At 39.5% G+C, this 18,614-nt stretch overlaps 2 protein-coding genes and 1 pseudogene across 2 annotated transcripts; all 3 read left to right on the top strand.

Moving 5' to 3' along the window:
* The first annotated feature begins 2,085 nt into the window (after positions 1-2,085).
* LOC135092951 (KRAB-A domain-containing protein 2-like) lies at positions 2,086-3,351 on the top strand (annotated as a pseudogene).
* A 4,620-nt stretch (positions 3,352-7,971) lies between these two features.
* Positions 7,972-8,322, top strand: LOC135092950 (protein GVQW3-like). The gene has a single exon (XM_063991772.1). The coding sequence runs from the start codon at positions 7,972-7,974 to the stop codon at positions 8,320-8,322; it is 351 nt and encodes a 116-aa protein (XP_063847842.1).
* Positions 8,323-15,113: 6,791 nt separating this feature from the next.
* On the top strand, positions 15,114-16,852 carry LOC135093126 (scygonadin-like). The gene is made up of 3 exons (XM_063992033.1): positions 15,114-15,351; positions 15,556-15,677; positions 16,318-16,852. Exons 1-3 carry the CDS (start codon positions 15,221-15,223, stop codon positions 16,434-16,436), a joined length of 372 nt encoding a protein of 123 aa, XP_063848103.1. The 5' UTR covers positions 15,114-15,220; the 3' UTR covers positions 16,437-16,852.
* Positions 16,853-18,614: the final 1,762 nt, after the last annotated feature.

Genomic DNA, 18,614 nt, shown 5'->3' with positions numbered 1-18,614 from the left:
TGTCTCAGTCTACTGTCCAACACCCTTTCAAATACTTAAGGGTATGAGACATTAGCTTTATCCCTCGATAGTTCTCACAGCTCTGGATGTCTCCCTTCTCCTTAAATATAGGTATCAGGGTACTTTCTCTCCACTTTTCTGGTATAACTTCCTTCTCCATTATTTTTCTGATCAGTTGGTGCAACATGACCTTGACCTGACCTATCCTAACTAAAACTAACCTAACCTGATTAAATCTAACCTAACCTGACTAAACCTAGCCTAACCTAATTTAGAACGTGGGTTGAATACCTTACTCGTCGTCTGAAGACTTTTTTCGATAGGAATAGGACGTTGGTGAGTACTCCCAGGATAGAGTCGGCCAGCGTAGAGTAAGAACTGATGGAGGCACTGATCTCAGTGGGCTTTAATGAAGATACTTGGCCAGGTACTGGTACAGGAGATTATTCCTAAAACCATGCCTCTTCACCCATTCTTTAAGACTCCGCCACAACGGTTTTGGGTATGTATCGTGCACACGTTTGGGTCCACAAAGATTTGAGAGTGATAATATAATACGTAAATCCATGTTCAGTTTGTAGTACACGGCCAACCGATCACTTATTCTGCTCATTATAATTTCCTGATTATTATTTCATGTATTTTTTTTTTATTTATCTATTTTGTAAAGGCTGCTTTTCTTTAGATGGTTTTAAGAAACATGATATATCTGGATAAATTAAGTTGTACAATTTTCTATGTGTGTGCGCACACACACACACACTTAAACACAGACAAACACACACACACACACACACATAAACACAGACAAACACACACACACACACACACACACACACACACACACACACACACACACACATATATATATATATATATATATATATATATATATATATATATATATATATATATATATATATATATATATATATATATATATATATATATATATATATATATATATATATATATATATATATATATATAGTTGTGTGCAGCGAGATAACGCGATATAAAGCGAAGAAAGAAGTAAGAACGAATGAAAAAGAATAATGAAGAGAGAGAGAGAGAGAGAGAGAGAGAGAGAGAGAGAGAGAGAGAGAGAGAGAGAGAGAGAGAGAAAGAGAGAGTGGATATGAGGCTTGGACACATACCCTGACACGTAGCCTACCCTGCCTGAAGCTTCTAGTATAATACTTATTCGTGCAGTCATTCATATTTCCCGTATAAATTTTCTTATTTCCTCTTGTCCATTCAATTCGAGTCTCACCCACTACTTAGTAGAAGAGTTGTTCTAGCCAATAAAGTAATCAGTATTCATCTAGCCCCACTAATTTAATCATCAGAATTTTCAGAAGTAAAGTGTCTTATTCATATAAGCCACCACGATTTCTTGTAGATGAGTGGGAGAGTGCCGCGCTTTCCTACAGTCAGTCACAACCCAGTGCTTAGACGAAGCAGACGGAACAAGTTCTTGCACAGTAAACGGTGAATTACACTTTTGTATGTTCGTGGGCACTCCTTTGTAGTCGCGTCTCTTGTTAGGGAGCTTGTTTAGTGTTAAATGCTACTGTATCAGGCTCCTGGAAGGTGCTTGACTTGCAGAGGACCTGAGTAATTAAATGTGTAATGAAATTTATTCCCTCCTCAGGCAAGCAATTTGCACAATGTTTACAATAGGCAAATTAGTTGCATAATGTTCACTTTAAGCAAGACTTTCTGATTAGGCAATGGTATTTTGCCTGATGTGAATAGAATGAAGAACCGCGGTCGCTGCAGAGGAGATTCAAAGAATGTTTTCCGAAGCTCCGGGTCTATCATTAAGAGTCGTTGTGAACAGCGTAAGCGATAAGCAGGTCAGAACCAACCGGAATCTCGTGCTGGTAAGTGGGTGTTGACACAGCTGGACTATTTGTGGGTTGTTTTCATTATTATTACTACTACTACTACTACTACTACTGCTATTACTACTACTATTACTACTATTATTACTTCTACTATTGCTATTACTTTTACTATTATTACTATTATTGAGAACCTTTCTCTATATTTCCTTCACTTTTCTGTTTCACATTACGCACTATGGATCAAGCTGCCTTTGAACTTAAGCTACGTCAAACACTGGAAGGCAAGGCAGAGGATGTTGTCATCCAACCCACCAACCAGCGTAATCAGCTGATACAGGACTTGTTAAGAATTAATTCTCATGGAGCCTCTACATTTCTACATTCTACAGTCTACATTTGACTTTAACCTCAAGAAACGTTATGAAGACCTGTGCGTTGGCAATGTTGACCGACTGAAAAGATCCAAATGAAGATGAATACAAGTGTGTTGCGTCTCTAGAAAAAGTGTTTGGTATTGTAAAAGCAGCCCATGAAGCTATTGGCCACGGAGGAGGTAAAAAAAACAATTGCTGAAGTGAAAAGGAAATAGTCAAACATCATACAAGAAGCATGCTACCTATACATTTCATTTTGTGAGCACTCATTAAAAAAAAAAAAAATCCAAAGGGTCTGGTAGTGAAACAGGTACGCCGTCATCATATCCATTCAAGATGCCAGACTGATCTCATCAATTTTTGCCAGATCATGATGCTTCAAGAGCATCATGACATTTGTAAATCACTTCAGCAAATTTTGCGTTTTGCGTCCATTTACAACAAAAAGTACAGAAGAGGTTCCAGCGAATCTTTTAGATATGTTTCTGACATTTGGAGCACCTGCTGTTTTGCAGTCCGACAACGGACGGGGGTTCGTTAATGCCATCATCTCTGAGCTTGCAGCGCTCTGGCCAGAGCTGAAGCTGGTGACTGAACATACACGTCATCCTCAAAGCCAGAGCGCTGTTGAACGTCTAAACGGAGTCATCCAGGAAAAACTGACCATTTGGATGAAGGAAAACAACAGCAGGAAGTGGTCAGTAGGCCTGAAGTGGCAAGTTAACATCAACCGTCATGAAACGACCGGCCACAGCCCATTCAAAGTTACATTTGGACAACATCCACAGGTTAGATTAGGATCATCTATCCTGGCAAGTGCAGCTCTTCGTGAGATATTTACCGAGGAAGACCTTGTCAAAAGAAGCTGAAAATACTGTATTGAACTTCCTACTGAGGCATTAAATGTGACAGAGGCTGATAAAGTTGCAGGGGCAGAGGCAGAAGCAGAGGCAGAGGCAGATGCAGAGACAGAGGTAGAAGTAGAGGTACAGGCACAGACAGAAGCAGTCGTTCTAACCTTCCAAAAGATCCGTGCTTCGGTTGATCAAGAAAAATCTAAGACAGCAGCACGCATGACAAGACGCGGCAAACACCTGCTTAGGCCACAGGTCATTGTGCTACGCTGAGGGTCCCGGATGTGGATCGTGATCCAACAGATCCCATCAATCTGTTAGTAGTCGTCCTCAAGGAACAAGATGGGCTATACACTGCAGGTTGCCAGGAGGGAATTCTAGGATAAAAATTTACAACTGTTGACCTAAGTTCAAACGAACAGAAGGAGGAGGCAGTAGACACCTGCCGAAACGATAATTACTCCCAGTGAGGTCTAAAGCACTGTTCAGGGGGTGCTGTGAACTTATCATTAAACCCAGCTGTGACCTCACTGAACGTTTCCCTTTGTGTCTCACAACACAAGGGGGCAGTCACAGCCTGCCCTCTAAAGACAACTCTCTCCCTCCACACAAAACTACAAGCACCTAATAACACACACACCCTTCACTCAAAAAATTTTAAAATCATCATGGTGACTCCTACACCAGCCTCGGAGTCTTCATCTGGGGAGGGGACCATAAATGTCCCCAGGTCGTACTGTCTTTCTGTCGACGACCCTAAGTGTCTTGACACCCCCCTCAACTTTTTCTTCATTAACTTTTGCAACATTCGCTGTCTAAGATCTAATTTTCAATCTGTAGATCACCACCTCTCCTCTTCTAAACCTCATCTTCTTTTCCTCACTGAAAAACAGGTGTCTGAGTCAACCGACAGTAGCCCCTTTTCTGTTCCCTCCTACTTTCTCTATCCTCATTTTCGATCCAAAGCTGGATGCTGCGTTTATGTGCGCAATGACTTAACCTGCTCTCGTGCCCACGCTCTTGAATCTTCCGAGTTTTCCACCATCTGGCTACGACTACAGAGTCACTCTCATACTAAATTTATCTGTGCTGTATACGTCTCACCTAACTCCTCTGACTATAAGAAATTCTTTGATTACTTAACTTCCAAAGTGGAGCACATTCTGACCCTCTTCCCTTTTGCAGAGATCTCCATTCTTGGAGACTTCGATGTTCACCACCAGCTTTGGCTTTCCTCTCCCTTCACTGATCATCCTGGTGAACTAGCCTACAACTTTGCTATCCTCCATGACCTAGAGCAATTGGTGCAACAACCTACTCGTATTCCTGACCGTCTTGGAGATACGCCCAACATTCTTGACCTTTTCCTGACCTCTAATCCTTCTGCTTATGCTGTCACCCTTTCTTCTCCGTTGAGCTCCTCCGATCACAATCTCATATCTTTATCTTGTCCTATCACTCCAATCCCTCCTCAGGATCCCCCTAAGCGAAGGTGCCTCTGGCGTTTTGCCTCTGCTAGTTGGGGGTACCTGAGGAGGTATTTTGCTGATTTTCCTTGGAATGACTACTGCTTCCGTGTCAGAGACCCGTCTTTGTGTGCTGAGCGCATAACAGAGGTGATAGTGTCTGGCATGGAGGCATACATTCCTCACTCTTTTTCTCGCCCTAAACCTTCTAAACCTTGGTTTAACACAGCTTGTTCTCGTGCTATACGTGATAGAGAGGTGGCCCACAAAAGGTACTTAAGCCTTCCATCACCAGAATCTCATGCACTTTATATTTCTGCCCGGAACCATGCCAAGTCTGTTCTCCTACTAGCCAAAAACTCTTTCATTAACAGAAAATGTCAAAACCTTTCAAGATCTAACTCCTCTCGAGATTTCTGGCATCTAGCCAAAAATATCTCCAATAACTTTGCTTCTTCTTCTTTCCCTCCTCTACTTCAACCAGATGGCACCACTACTATCACATCAATTTCTAAAGCTGAACTCTTTGCTTAAACCTTTGCTAAAAACTCTACCTTGGACGATTCTGGGCTTGTTCCTACCTCTCCTCCACCCTCTGACTACTTCATGCCACCTATTAAAATTCTTCGCAATGATGTTTTCCATGCCCTCGCTGGCCTAAACCCTCGGAAGGCTTATGGACCTGATGGGGTCCCTCCTATTGTTCTCCGAAACTGTGCCTCCGTGCTTGCACCTTGCCTAGTCAAACTCTTTCAGCTCTGTCTGTCAACATCTACCTTTCCTTCTTGTTGGAAGTTTGCCTACATTCAACCTGTTCCTAAAAAGGGTGACCGTTGTAATCCCTCAAACTACCGTCCTATTGCTTTAATTTCCTGCCTATCTAACGTTTTTTTAATCTATCCTCAACAGGAAGATTCTTAAACATCTATCACTTCACAACCTTCTATCTGATCGCCAGTATGGGTTCCGTCAAGGCCGCTCTACTGGTGATCTTCTGGCTTTCCTTATTGAGTCTTGGTCATCCTCTTTTAGAGATTTTGGTGAAACTGTTGTTGTTGCCTTGGACATATCAAAAGCTTTTGATAGAGTCTGGCACAAAGCTTTGATTTCCAAACTACCCTCCTACGGTTTCTATCCTTCTCTGTAACTTCATCTCAAGTTTCCTTTCTGACCGTTCTATTGCTGCTGTGGCAGACGGTCACTGTTCTTCTCCTAAATCTATTAACAGTGGTGTTCATCAGGGTTCTGTCCTGTCACCCACTCTCTTCTTATTATTCATTAATGATCTTCTAAACCAAACTTCTTGTCCTATCCACTCCTACGCTGATGATACCACCCTGCACTTTTCCTCGTCTTTTCATAGACGTCCAACCCTTCAGGAGGTAAACATATCACGCAGGGAAGCCACAGAACGCCTGACTTCTGATCTTTCTAAAATTTCTGATTGGGGCAGAGCAAACTTGGTATTTTTCAATGCCTCAAAAACTCAATTCCTCCATCTATCAACTCGACACAACCTTCCCCACGACTATCCCATCTTCTTCAATGACACTCAACTTTCCCCTCTTCTACACTCCTCTACACTCTTCTACATCCTCGGTCTGTCCTTTACTTATAATCTGAACTGGAAACTTCACATCTCATCTCTAGCTAAAACAGCTTCTATGAAGTTAGGTGTTCTGAGACGTCTCCGCCAGTTTTTCTCACCCCCCCAGCTGCTAACTCTGTACAAGGGCCTTATCCGTCCATGTATGGAGTATGCTTCACATGTCTGGGGAGGTTCCACTCATACTGCTCTTCTAGACAGAGTGGAATCAAAAGCTTTTCGTCTCATCAACTCCTCTCCTCTAACTGACTGTCTTCAGCCTCTCTCTCACCGCCGCAATGTTACATATCTAGCTGTCTTCTACCGCTATTTTCATGCTAACTGCTCTTTTGATCGTACTAACTGCATGCCTCCCCTCCTTCCGCGGCCTCGCTGCACAAGACTTTCTTCTTTCTCTCACCCCTGTTCTGTCCACCTCTCTAACGCTAAAGTTAACCAGTATTCTCAATCATTCATCCCTTTCTCTGGTAAACTCTGGAACTCCCTGCCTGCTCCTGTATTTCCACCTTCCTATGAGTTGAATTCCTTCAAGAGGGAGGTTTCAAGACATTTATCCATCAATTTTCGACCACTGCTTTGACCCTTTTATGGGACTGGCATTTCAGTGGGCATTTTTTTTATTAGATTTTTGTTCCCCTTGGCCAGTGTCCTTCCTACATAAAAAAAAAAAAAAAGAACAACCCATGATAAAAGTGGAAGAAGTTCCTGATGTCTGCCTACCATTTAGACAGCAACAGCAAGGGGCACTGGCGGGCAAGGATATACTAAGTCAATGTACAACTCAATGTAAATCAGGATGATGCAGCTGTCTAAGGAAAAAAAAAAAAGAAAAACTTAAACGCAACTCGCGCTGCCACCCGAGTAGATCATGCACAAAATTATATATATATATATATATATATATATATATATATATATATATATATATATATATATATATATATATATATATATATATATATATATATATATATATATATATATATATATATATATATATATATATATATATATATATATATATATATATATATATATATATATATATATATATATATATATATATTTTTTTTTTTTTTTGCTTAACGTTAATAATTCGTAAAAAAATTTTCAAATTGCTTGCCTAATGTGAATATAAGGACATTTCCTGCCTGATGTTCACATTAGGCAATTATCCACATTGAGCGTAAAATACACACACACACACACACACACACACACACACACACACACACACACACACACACACACACACACACACATATATATATATATATATATATATATATATATATATATATATATATATATATATATATATATATATATATATATATATATATATATATATATATATATATATATATATATATATATATATATATATATATATATATTAAGGGTGTATATGGGCAGGAGTCTTTCTTTAATACATACGAGTATCTCATTGAATGTGATAGCTAGTTGAGCATTAAGTTGAGTTAAGCATTAAGTTAAGAAAAATAATAAATGCTCAACTAGCTATCACATTCAATGAGATATATATATATATATATATATATATATATATATATATATATATATATATATATATATATATATATATATATATATATATATATATATATATATATATATATATATATATACACACGAGGGGTGTTTATTTAAGATTTCCCATGACCCACCTCCGTTTATTGTATGAGGCTGAAATTTCACATGTATAATAATACATATCTCTATAGGTCACGTGGTAATTTGCAGCTCTGAACTCATATTTGTTTCTCTTTTACAAGTGCTAAGGTGGAGTAAGGTGTGATAATGGAGCCAGTTGAATGTAGAGCGGTCATCAGGGACTTGAGAGGTCGCACACCAAGGGAGACTTTCGATGAGATGAAAGATACTTATGGGGAGGGTGCCCCATCTTATGACGTTGTCAAGCACTGGCATCATCAGTTCATGTGTGGTTGGACATCGGTGGAAACGGCTCCCATTCCCGGGCGACCACAGTCCGCCATTAATGAAGACACCATCCGGCAAGTGGAGGCTGCCATTTTGGAGGATCGCCGCATAACCGTTCACCAACTAGCCCAAGATGTCAAGATCAATGTGGGGTCTGTGGATAAAATCCTCCATGATCATTTGTACTTGTGGAAGTTGTCTGTACGATAGGTTCCCAGGTTGCTGACACCTTTCCAGAAGCAGGAACGAGTCCAGTGCTCCCAGTCTCTTTTGACCATGTGCCAAGAAAACCAGGAGGAGTTCTTCGACAGACTAATCACGCAGGACGAAACATGGGTCCATCACTATGATCCAGAGACTAAAACCCAGTCGAAGAAGCATTATGACTCACCACCTCCGAAGAACGCACGTGCCCAACCCTCGGCGGGCAAGGTCATGCTCACGGTTTTTTGGGACCAGCGCAGAGTAGTGATGATGGATTTCCTGGCAAAGAGTATCACAATTACCGGGATGTACTACGCTTTACTGCTGCATAAATTGCTGGAGACCATCAAAACAGAGGCATGGCATGCTGACCAAAGGGGTCCGCCTACTGCAATACAACGCTCCGGTTCACAACGCCCATGTTGCCCAGACGAAAGCACGGTCCTCCGGAGTGAAATTCTTCCTTACCCTCCTTATTCTCCCTACCTCGCACCATCTGACTTCCAGCTCTTTCCAATCATAAAGTTATTTTTGAAGGGCAAGCTCTTCTTGGACGATGAAACGCTTATTTCCGAGGTCAAGTCGTGGCTTCTGACGCAACCTGCAGACTTCTACAAGAGAGGTCATCATAGCTGCATAATACGATGGAAGAAGTGTGTCACCCTTCGTGGTACCTATGTAGAGAAAGAATAATAACCCTGCCAAGTTTCGTTTCACTCAGTCCATGGGAAGTGATCAGGGGAAATCTTTAATAAACACCCTTCGTATATTAGTGAATGGACGTGTTTAGTGAGCAGTGACCTGACGCTAATAGTAGGCTAGTGTAGACATGGCGCCTTGTGTTGGTGAGTCGCCTTGTGTTAGTTCTCCTGTTATCGAGGCCTTCGTTGCGAAGGTCTCAGAGGTGAAGGTTGAGTTTCATGGAAGGATCTCGGAGGTTTTCGTGAGAGGATCTCAGACTTGCAGGCTGAGTTCTGTGGCAGGATCTCAGCACCTGTGGTAGTGTCGTGCCCCACCGTCACCTTACCTAGTAAGGCGACGGAGGAGCAGTGGTCGGTTGTGTGCAGGTTAGCCAAGAGGCTGAAGGTCCTCAGGGAGCCTTGAGTGGAGACGAAAAGTAAAGGAAGTAAAGGAGGAGGAGGTGGAAATGGCGGGAGGAGACAAGAAGGAGGGAGCAGATGCAGCTACCCTGCCCCAAGGTAGAGCGCTTGTGCTTGGTGATAGTCAAGTTTGGCACTTAGATAGTATGTTTTATGCCAGAGATAGGAAGCATAGGTCGAGGGTGTGTTTGCCGGGGGCCGGGATAGGAAAGCTAGACACGTGCTTGGAAAATGATGGAACCAAGCCCATTTCATTGTTTTTCTAAGCGCGGGAGGGAATGACCTTGATAAGGTCAGGAGTGAGGAACTGTTCGGGAGGTTTCGACAGGCTTTGGATAGGATTAGGGGCAAGGGAGGGATCACTGTGGTATGTGGTGACTTGCCGAGGAGGGGAGTTGGTGCTGAGTGTCTGTCCAGGGCTATTACAGTGAATCTCAGGCTCGCGAACTATCGTAAGAGATGGACGTTCATCGACAACTGGGACCTCTTCTATGGTAGGGACACCTTGTACGCCCCGGATGGAGTGCATTTGTCACGCCAGGGTGTTAGGATTTTGGCCGAAACACTCGAGCGGGAGGTAACTGCACTCCAGCGCTTTTTTCGTTAGTCAGGAGGCAAGAATGGCTTGTGAAGTCAAAACGAAGGACAAATTAGTTAAATTTAGATAGGTAACTATCTCAGGAAAGGTGAGAAATACCTTAAGTGTTTCTACACAAATTGTAGAAGTATTTTGAATAAAACAGGCTTGCTTAGAGGGATAGCGTGTGTAGAGAACCTTGATATCATTGCTTTAACAGAAACTTGGTTAGATATGTCAAGAAAAGTACTTGATCCAGAGGTTGAAATAGATGGTTATACACTGTTCTATAAAGACAGGGAAAACAGGAGAGGAGGAGCATTCGCGTTATAAGTTAGGGACACATTACAGTGTTGTATTAACAGTAGAATTAAAACAGCAAAACAGAGTCGATATGGGAAAATATTAAGGAAGGATCACAGTCATAAGAACATAAGAACATAAGAAATAAGGGAAGCTGCAAGAAGCGACCAGGCTTACACGTGGCAGTCCCTGTATGAAACACACCTACCTATTTCCATCTGTTATCCCCATCCATAAACTTGTCTTATCTTCTCTTAAAGCTCTCTAGTGTCCTATCACTAACTACATGATTACTGAGTCCGTTCCACTCATCCACCACTATATTTGAGAAACTTTTTTTTCTTATCTCCTTCCTAAACCTAATTTTTTTAGGCTTGAACCCGTTATTTCTTGTTTTACCCTGGTTGCTGATCCTAAGAATTCAGCTTACATCTCCCTTGTTATAACCCTTATACCACTTAAAGACTTCTGTCAGGTCCCCTCTTAACCTACGTCTCTCTAAAGAATTTAACAGCTTCAACCTCGCCTCGTAAGGAATACTCCTCATCCCCTGTATCCTTTTAGTCATTCTCCTCTGTACTGATTCTAATAGATGAGCGTAGTCTATAGATACAGCGTAGTCTAGATGAGGTCTGAACAGCGCCAAGTATAACTTTAATATTACTTCCGGCCTTCTACTTTTAACACTCCTAAAAATGAATCCTAGTACCCTATTTGCCCTGTTTCTGGCCTCTATGCTTTGTTTTCCTAGACAGAGTTCAGAGCTAACTATAACTCTTAAATCTTTCTCGTATCCTGTACCTACCAGAGTTTGGTTGTTTAATGTGTACCTATTGTGTGGGTTTCCTCTACCTACGCTAAGTACTTTGCATTTATTGATATTAAATTGCATTTGCCATCTATCCGTCCATTCATTCATTCTAAGTCTGCCTGCAAGGCGATGGCATCCGATTCTGACCTAATTAATATACCTATCTTTGTGTCATCCGCAAATTTACTAACATCACTACTAATTCCACTATCCAAGTCATTGATATATATTAGAAATAACAATGGCCCTAATACTGATCCCTGTGGCACCCCACTAATTACATGACCCCACTCGGATTTCGAGCCGTTTATTACCACTCTCTGTCGCCTGTTACCAAGCCATGACCAAATCCAGCCTAACACCTTCCCATCTATCCCGTGTGCCCTAACCTTTCTCAGTCAATAGTACTGGGAGTAGTGTACAGGCCACTGAACAGTACAAAGAAAATTAATTCCTCACTGTGGCAGGAAATAAATAGAGCAGGAAGGTATAGTCAAATATGTCTGGTAGATTTCAATTTTAGGAATATCTACTGAAGCCTCATGGTGGATAACAAGGAAGCAGAATTTCTTAGGTAATTCACGATTTTTTTTTTTTTAACATGTAGTCGCAGAACCCACAAGGGGGAACAATATTCTAGATTTAATTCTTATTAACAAGGAGGAAGCAGTAACGCAGGTAGAGTTTGGAGGACAGCTAGGTAACAGTGACCATTGAGAAATTAGGTAAAAATTAAAATGGGAAGAAACTTTTAGAAGCAAAAATACTAGTAAAATACCTGACTTTAGGAGAGCAGATTTTGAAGAATTAAAAAGGTACCTCCAAGGAGTTGACTGGCAATGGATGCAAGGTGAGGTTAGGTCCGGGACGGAGTTGAGAGGGATAAGGCCAGATAAGAGAGGTGAGGTGAGGTGTGAGGGTGTAGGACGAGAGGAGGGAAGATGTGTCCGGATGGGGCGAGGAGAGAGAGAGGGGGGAGATAGGTGTGAGTATGTTGGAGGGTCAGGTCATGTTAAAATGGGTGACGTGAGGTCGAGGCGAGTAGATACGGGAGTGGAGAGGATGGAAGGGGCCGAGATTAGGGGATTAGGTGAAGTAAATGAAGATTATTTGTATAAATATTTCGTGGACAAATTGCATACAGGACAGTTAGCAAACAAAGAGCGACAAAGCGACAAATAGTTGTAATAAACGTCTCTAAATCCGAGTGGGTTCATGTAATTAGTGGCGTGCGACAGGAATCAGTATTAGGGTCGTTGTTGTTTTTGATATATATATATATATATATATATATATATATATATATATATATATATATATATATATATATATATATATATATATATATATATATATATATATATATATATATATATATCAGTGACTTGGATAGTAGAATTACTAGTGATGTTAGTAAATTTGCGAATGACACAAAGATAGATTAATTATATATATATATATATATATATATATATATATATATATATATATATATATATATATATATATATATATATATATATATATATATATATATATATATATATATATATATATATATATATATATATATATTTCTTAGATATATATATATATATATATATATATATATATATATATATATATATATATATATATATATATATATATATATATATATATATATATATCAGTGACTTGGATAGTAGAATTACTAGTGATGTTAGTAAATTTGCGAATGACACAAAGATAGATTAATTAGATCAGAATCGGATGCCATAGCCTGACAGGCAGATTTAGATAGGTTGATTGAATGAACGGACAGATGGCAAATGCAGTTTAATATCAACAAATGCAAAGCACTTAGCGTAGGTAGAGGAAACCCACACAATAGGTACACAATACACAACGAAACTCTGGTAGGATCAGGGTACGAAAAAGATTTGGGACTTCTAGTTGGCTCTGAACTCCGTCTAGGAAAGCAATGCATAGAGTCCAGAAACAGGGCAAATAGGGCATTAGGATTCATTTTAGGAATGTTAAAGGTAGAAGGTCCGAAGTGATATTAAAGTTATATTTGGCGCTGGTCAGACCTCATCTAGACTAAGCTGTGCAGTTCTGGTCCCTAGATTACAGGAAAGATATAGGTCTATTAAAATCAGTACAGAGGAGAATGACTAAAAGGATACAGGGGATGAGGAGTATTCTTTACGAGGCGAAATTAAAGCTGTTAAATTAACATTCTTTAGAGAGACGTAGGTTAAGAGGGGACCTGATAGAAGTCTTTAAGTGGTATAAGGGTTATAACAATGGGGATGTAGGCAAAATTCTTAGGATCAGCAACCAGGAAAGAACAAGAAATAACGGGTTCAAGCTTGAAAAAAAATTAGGTTTAAGAAAGGGAGAGAAGAAACTGGTTCTCAAATAGAGTGGTAGATGAGTGGAACGGACTCAGTAATCATATTGTTACTGCTAAGACATTAGGGAGCTTTAAGAGAAGATTAGACGAGTTTATGGATGGGGATGATAGGTGGAAATAGGTTGGTATATTTCATACAGGGACTGCCACGTGTAAGCCTGGTCGCTTCTTGCAGCTCCCCCTATTTCTTATATATATATATATATATATATATATATATATATATATATATATATATATATATATATATATATATATATATATATATATATATATATATATATATATATATATATATATATATATATATATATATATATATATATATATATATATATATATATATATATATATATATATTCCAACCTTTTTAATAGCTTGTTCTCGTGATATATATGAGAGAGAGGTGACCCAAAATAGGTACTTGATCCTACCATCACCTGAATCTCATGCATCTTATATCTTTTATCTTATATCTTTTATCCAACTAGCCAAAAATTCCTTCATCAATAGAAAAAGTCAAAATTTTTCCAAACCTAACCCCCCTTTCATCATTTTTACCTGTTTTATGTTAACCATATACCACCACTGCCATCTCATCTATCTCTGAAACTGAACTCTTCGCTCAAATCTTTGCGTAAAAACTATACCTTTGATGATTCAGGACTTGTTCGTCCCTCTCTTCCAGCCTCCGACTACTTCATGCTAACAATTAAAATTCTTTGCAATGATGTTTTCTATGCCCTCACTGTCCTTAACTCTTGCAAGACTTATGGGGTCCATCATATTATTCTCCAAAACTGTGCCTCCGTGTTTGCACCTTTCCTAGTCAGACTCTTCCAACTCTCTATCAACATCTACCTCTCCTTCTTGCTGGAAGTTTGCCAACATTCAACGTGTTCATGAAAAAAAAAAAAAAATGACGGCTCTATTCCTTTAGATTACCGTCGTATTGATTTTTTTCTTTTCCGTTTCTCCAAAGTTTTTGAGTCTATCCTCAATAAGAAGATACGTAAACACTTATCACTTCACAATATTGTATCTGCATGTTCTTTAGATGTTTGTATATAAGCAAATAAACGAGAAAAAGGTAAAAATAAAAGTAATAAATAAATAAATAAATAAAATGACGATTACTATGAACCGTTACGTCTTGTATGCGCCACAACAGCTGACCGTTGCAGGACTAACATTCCGGAATCTTGAAGTTGAATACTAATACATACTATAAAATATACAAATGAATCGAAAACTATTGTATTTGTAGAATATCAGTTACAAGCTTAGAAAATTTACTACTATTAATACTACTATTTCTACTGCTAATAAGAGAGAGAGAGAGAGAGAGAGAGAGAGAGAGAGAGAGAGAGAGAGAGAGAGAGAGAGAGAGAGAGAGAGCGGTTGGGAATTCAGGAATTAAGCAATTTGTTTGCGGCTGTAAGGAAAGTTTTTTTTTTTTTAGAATCGAACAACCACAGAAAGAAATTTTCCACCCAAACACTTCAATGTCGTGGAAAGTAAGGAGGTTCATAGCTATAATTGGAAGCACATTGTATAAATTTTTCAGTTTCCATAATTGTGTAGACGTGTTGGCGAAAGAGACACGACATGAGAAACCCACTGCTTTTTAAGGCGAGACAGTCTGGTAGTCAACACACACCTCACCAGCAACTTCCACCGCCACCACAAGATCCACTCCCCTTCAGACCCTCACAATGCGTCCATCTCTCTTGGTCAGTCTCATAGTGGTGGTAATGCTGGACGTCGCAGTGCCTCCATGCAAGGCAGGCTCCACCCTCAACAAGCTTCTCCCTCAGGCTGTCGACGCCATAGTTTTTATGGTCGGGTAAGTTCATCATTATAGACTCCTTTCAAGCACCATTATAAGTTTTTAGTACGTTGTTAAACTTTTCAACTGCAGTGATAGGTATGTTACTCTTTCTGTAGTTTCATACTTTCCTAATGTTATACCTGTACAAGGACTCGCCACTTAGGTGAGACTGTCATTGTGTATGTTGTGCAATAACACTTACATGCAGGCGTGATTCAGGCAACCCGGTGCAGGTGTCTCTTTTCTGGGCAACCCATGTCTGGTGGAAACAAATAAACAAGAAAACGGCTCCTACACTGCAAAGATGTCGTGTGCTCCTTGGACAAATGTTGTTGGGGAAGGTTAGGAAATCCTGTTTCTACTTTTTTTTTTTTTCATTTGATTGATTGATTGATCGATCGATTGAAGTTAAGGCGCCGCAACACTGCGGTCACTATATATTTGAGGTTCAGGAAAGTCACATACAGAAATTAAAGATAAAATCATTCTACTCTAAGTCGGAAACATTCTATAGTGAAATACTTTTAATGACAGCTTAGAAGTTACAGGACATTTAGATATGAACGCACTAAAAGTTGGTGGGGGATGAGTGGCAGAGAGGGAGAGAGGGAGAGCAGCAATGGTGGTTATTGCCATCTTGACGGTGTCACTTGATAACACATCAAGATTTTCGTAAATAAAGGTAAAATTAAAATAAGACGGTGTATCTTTGTAGCTAAAACATAACAAGCTCCATATTCCAATAGCAAACAGCTGAGCGCTTTGGGACTGAACTTGTCATTGTTCATATTTACGTCTTGTAACTTACAATCTATGGCGATAAAAGCATTTGGCCATAAGCTTGCAGAAGAGAATGACTTTATTTTCCATTTCAGTGAATATGTGACTTTCCTAACCGGATATCTGGCATATATTCATATTTACTATTGGTTCAAGTTAATTACATGTTGCACTCATTCATCTCCTGTATTCTTCCTGCAGCCAGAAGCATGGTTGAACTCCAGGCGACTAAAAGCTCTATCAGAAACTTTATGATGACGGCATCAGATTACAAGCTGTTCACCATAGAAGAAGTCACGGACTGGCTAGCTTCCTACTAAGACTCTCATCTAACATGGTTTCCGAGTCCATGAAGGATGCCTTGCCAGAAACCATCAAAAGTTGTTTGATTACAGAGGAGAAAACTTAAACTATTGAAAATTAACTCATAAATGCTTGAGTTTTGCTGTTCCAGCCCCATTATAGTTGATTTTGGAACTCCTTTTAAGTCATGTCGGTTAGGTTATATGTTCAGAGAACATTGGGCTATGAAAAGTACACAACAACACTGTTCAGGAATTGGTAATAATGACACCATTGCATCTGTATCGACATAATTAAGATAAAAAAATCAATATTTCTATAATATCTTTGTTATGTTTAATTGTATGATTGATTGATTAATTTAAAAAGGATTTTGATTATGAGATTAATTGTATACCACCATGCATCCAAAATATAAAACCATCATTATTTATTTATTTATTTATTTACTTATTTTTTAATTATTTATTTTCTTTTCATCAATAAGCAAATGACACTTCCTTTGGCTTTTTCTTTAAAGGGATAATGAAGTAGCCTACTATATTTACCAACAATATGTTATGATGAACACGATGCACTTTTCAGACTAGCATCATACGAAAAACAATTAAGAAGCCTTAATACCCAACCTGACCTGAATATTACTGTTTTTTTTTCTTTTCAATTAATTATCTTATTAATCACTTGAAAAGATTCCTAAAACAAGAAAGGTGCTATCGAAATGTTTCCGGACTGTTTCGACAAAGAAGTTTAGGTTTACTCTTTTCATGTTACTGTTATTTTCTTTGAAGTAATAACATTTGGGGATCGATCTTACTATTCCCACTTTTGGAAGCACCTTTGGAACTCTCTTGGGCAAAGGCGGAACACCTAATACCCACAAACTATAAATGGCCCCAAAGAGGGTAGCATTCGGACCGCTACCTTGCTTGATATTACCATTGCAATCCGACTTGCCCGCAAAACTACCAAAAATAACTAAATTCTGCCAAAACACTAATGCAATCTTCAAATGTAAGTGGAATCAAAAGTTAATCTTCATCGAGCGTTTTGGACATACCAAATCCCTCATATGCTTTAAGACTGCAGTTGTCTTCAAAGAGTTCGACGTGCGGAGCCAAAAGAAAGACAGAGCACCGAACACCAAACATTGCGTCAATGTCTCTTGATGAGAGGAATGATATCATCGCTTGACCATCCGGCAACTTGCAGTAAACAACTTCGGTCTTCTGCAAGCAGACTGCTGAGGTCAACAAGCTAGGTGACGGCCGCCGCTTATGAGGTCTTCTGCATCCTTGCGTGCCGGGTGAAGCCTTATCGCCGTGGTGTACCATGGTCACCGTTCGGCTAACCTCCAGGTGTATGAGGAATTCCTCCAACTTGTCCAGCACAGCACCACAACTGGGCAAGGCATCTTCGACACCGAAATTCAGTGTGTGGAGCAGCATTCCAGAAGGAGTGCGTGGCGACCAACGGTGTCCCAACGATTACTTGGGAGAAGAAAGGCGCTGCCTAACTACTAGTTAGGCCGCCGGACACACAGCCCATACACAAAGCGCAACGCATCATCCACCAAGTCCATGTGCGCCATGTCAGTCAAAATTGCTGATGTCATATCTGTCATTTTGAAGGTCATCAACTCCATCCTCTCCTGCAACCTTATCTTCCCCATTTCCAGGCATTGATGGACGAGGTCAGCAAACGCTATGGCGACCTGCTCTTGTCCTGCATAGTTCGCTGGTTGAGTCCTGGGCTCACACCGTCCTGTGTATGTGACTTGCAGAAGAAATTACCACTTTCCTCTCTTAAAAATAAATAAATAAATAAATAAATAAATAAATAAATAAATAAAATTAGATAAAAAAACTTACCCACGCTGATAACTTCGACTCATAATGGCACGCTTGCCTGATCTCGCATTTTATATAATGCTAACCGTCATTGCTAACAGAATTCATGAGCATCTTATGGCCGTCAGAAATCGTCGGTCACATATGAGTAATCCAACAACACCGTCGGCCGCTTGAACACACCACTCACAATTTGTCAACTCTATATATATGGAATGAAATTGGTTCATAAAAATATTTTTTTGGATTTTAAAATGTTTTTACTTCATGTTATGAGCTTTGGGAAAGTTAGGCATAGTAAAATAAGGATTCGTTTTGAGAAAATACGCAAAACGTATTTCAGTT

The sequence above is a fragment of the Scylla paramamosain genome, chromosome 41 (assembly GCF_035594125.1).
Source record: "Scylla paramamosain isolate STU-SP2022 chromosome 41, ASM3559412v1, whole genome shotgun sequence".
NCBI classification, from domain to species: domain Eukaryota; kingdom Metazoa; phylum Arthropoda; class Malacostraca; order Decapoda; family Portunidae; genus Scylla; species Scylla paramamosain.
The sequence above is the reverse complement of the archived record's forward strand: the minus strand, read 5'-3'. Positions and strand labels throughout refer to the sequence as shown.

Excerpts from the sequence above, each read along its gene's own strand:
- LOC135093126 (XM_063992033.1), top strand. The coding sequence starts at position 15,221 with ATGCGTCCATCTCTCTTGGTCAGTCTCATAGTGGTGGTAATGCTGGAC. Across the intron at positions 15,352-15,555 it reads GCCATAGTTTTTATGGTCGG|GCAACCCGGTGCAGGTGTCT; the intron begins GTAAGTTCATCA and ends GGCGTGATTCAG. Across the intron at positions 15,678-16,317 it reads GACAAATGTTGTTGGGGAAG|CCAGAAGCATGGTTGAACTC; the intron begins GTTAGGAAATCC and ends TTCTTCCTGCAG.
- LOC135092950 (XM_063991772.1), top strand. The coding sequence starts at position 7,972 with ATGGAGCCAGTTGAATGTAGAGCGGTCATCAGGGACTTGAGAGGTCGC.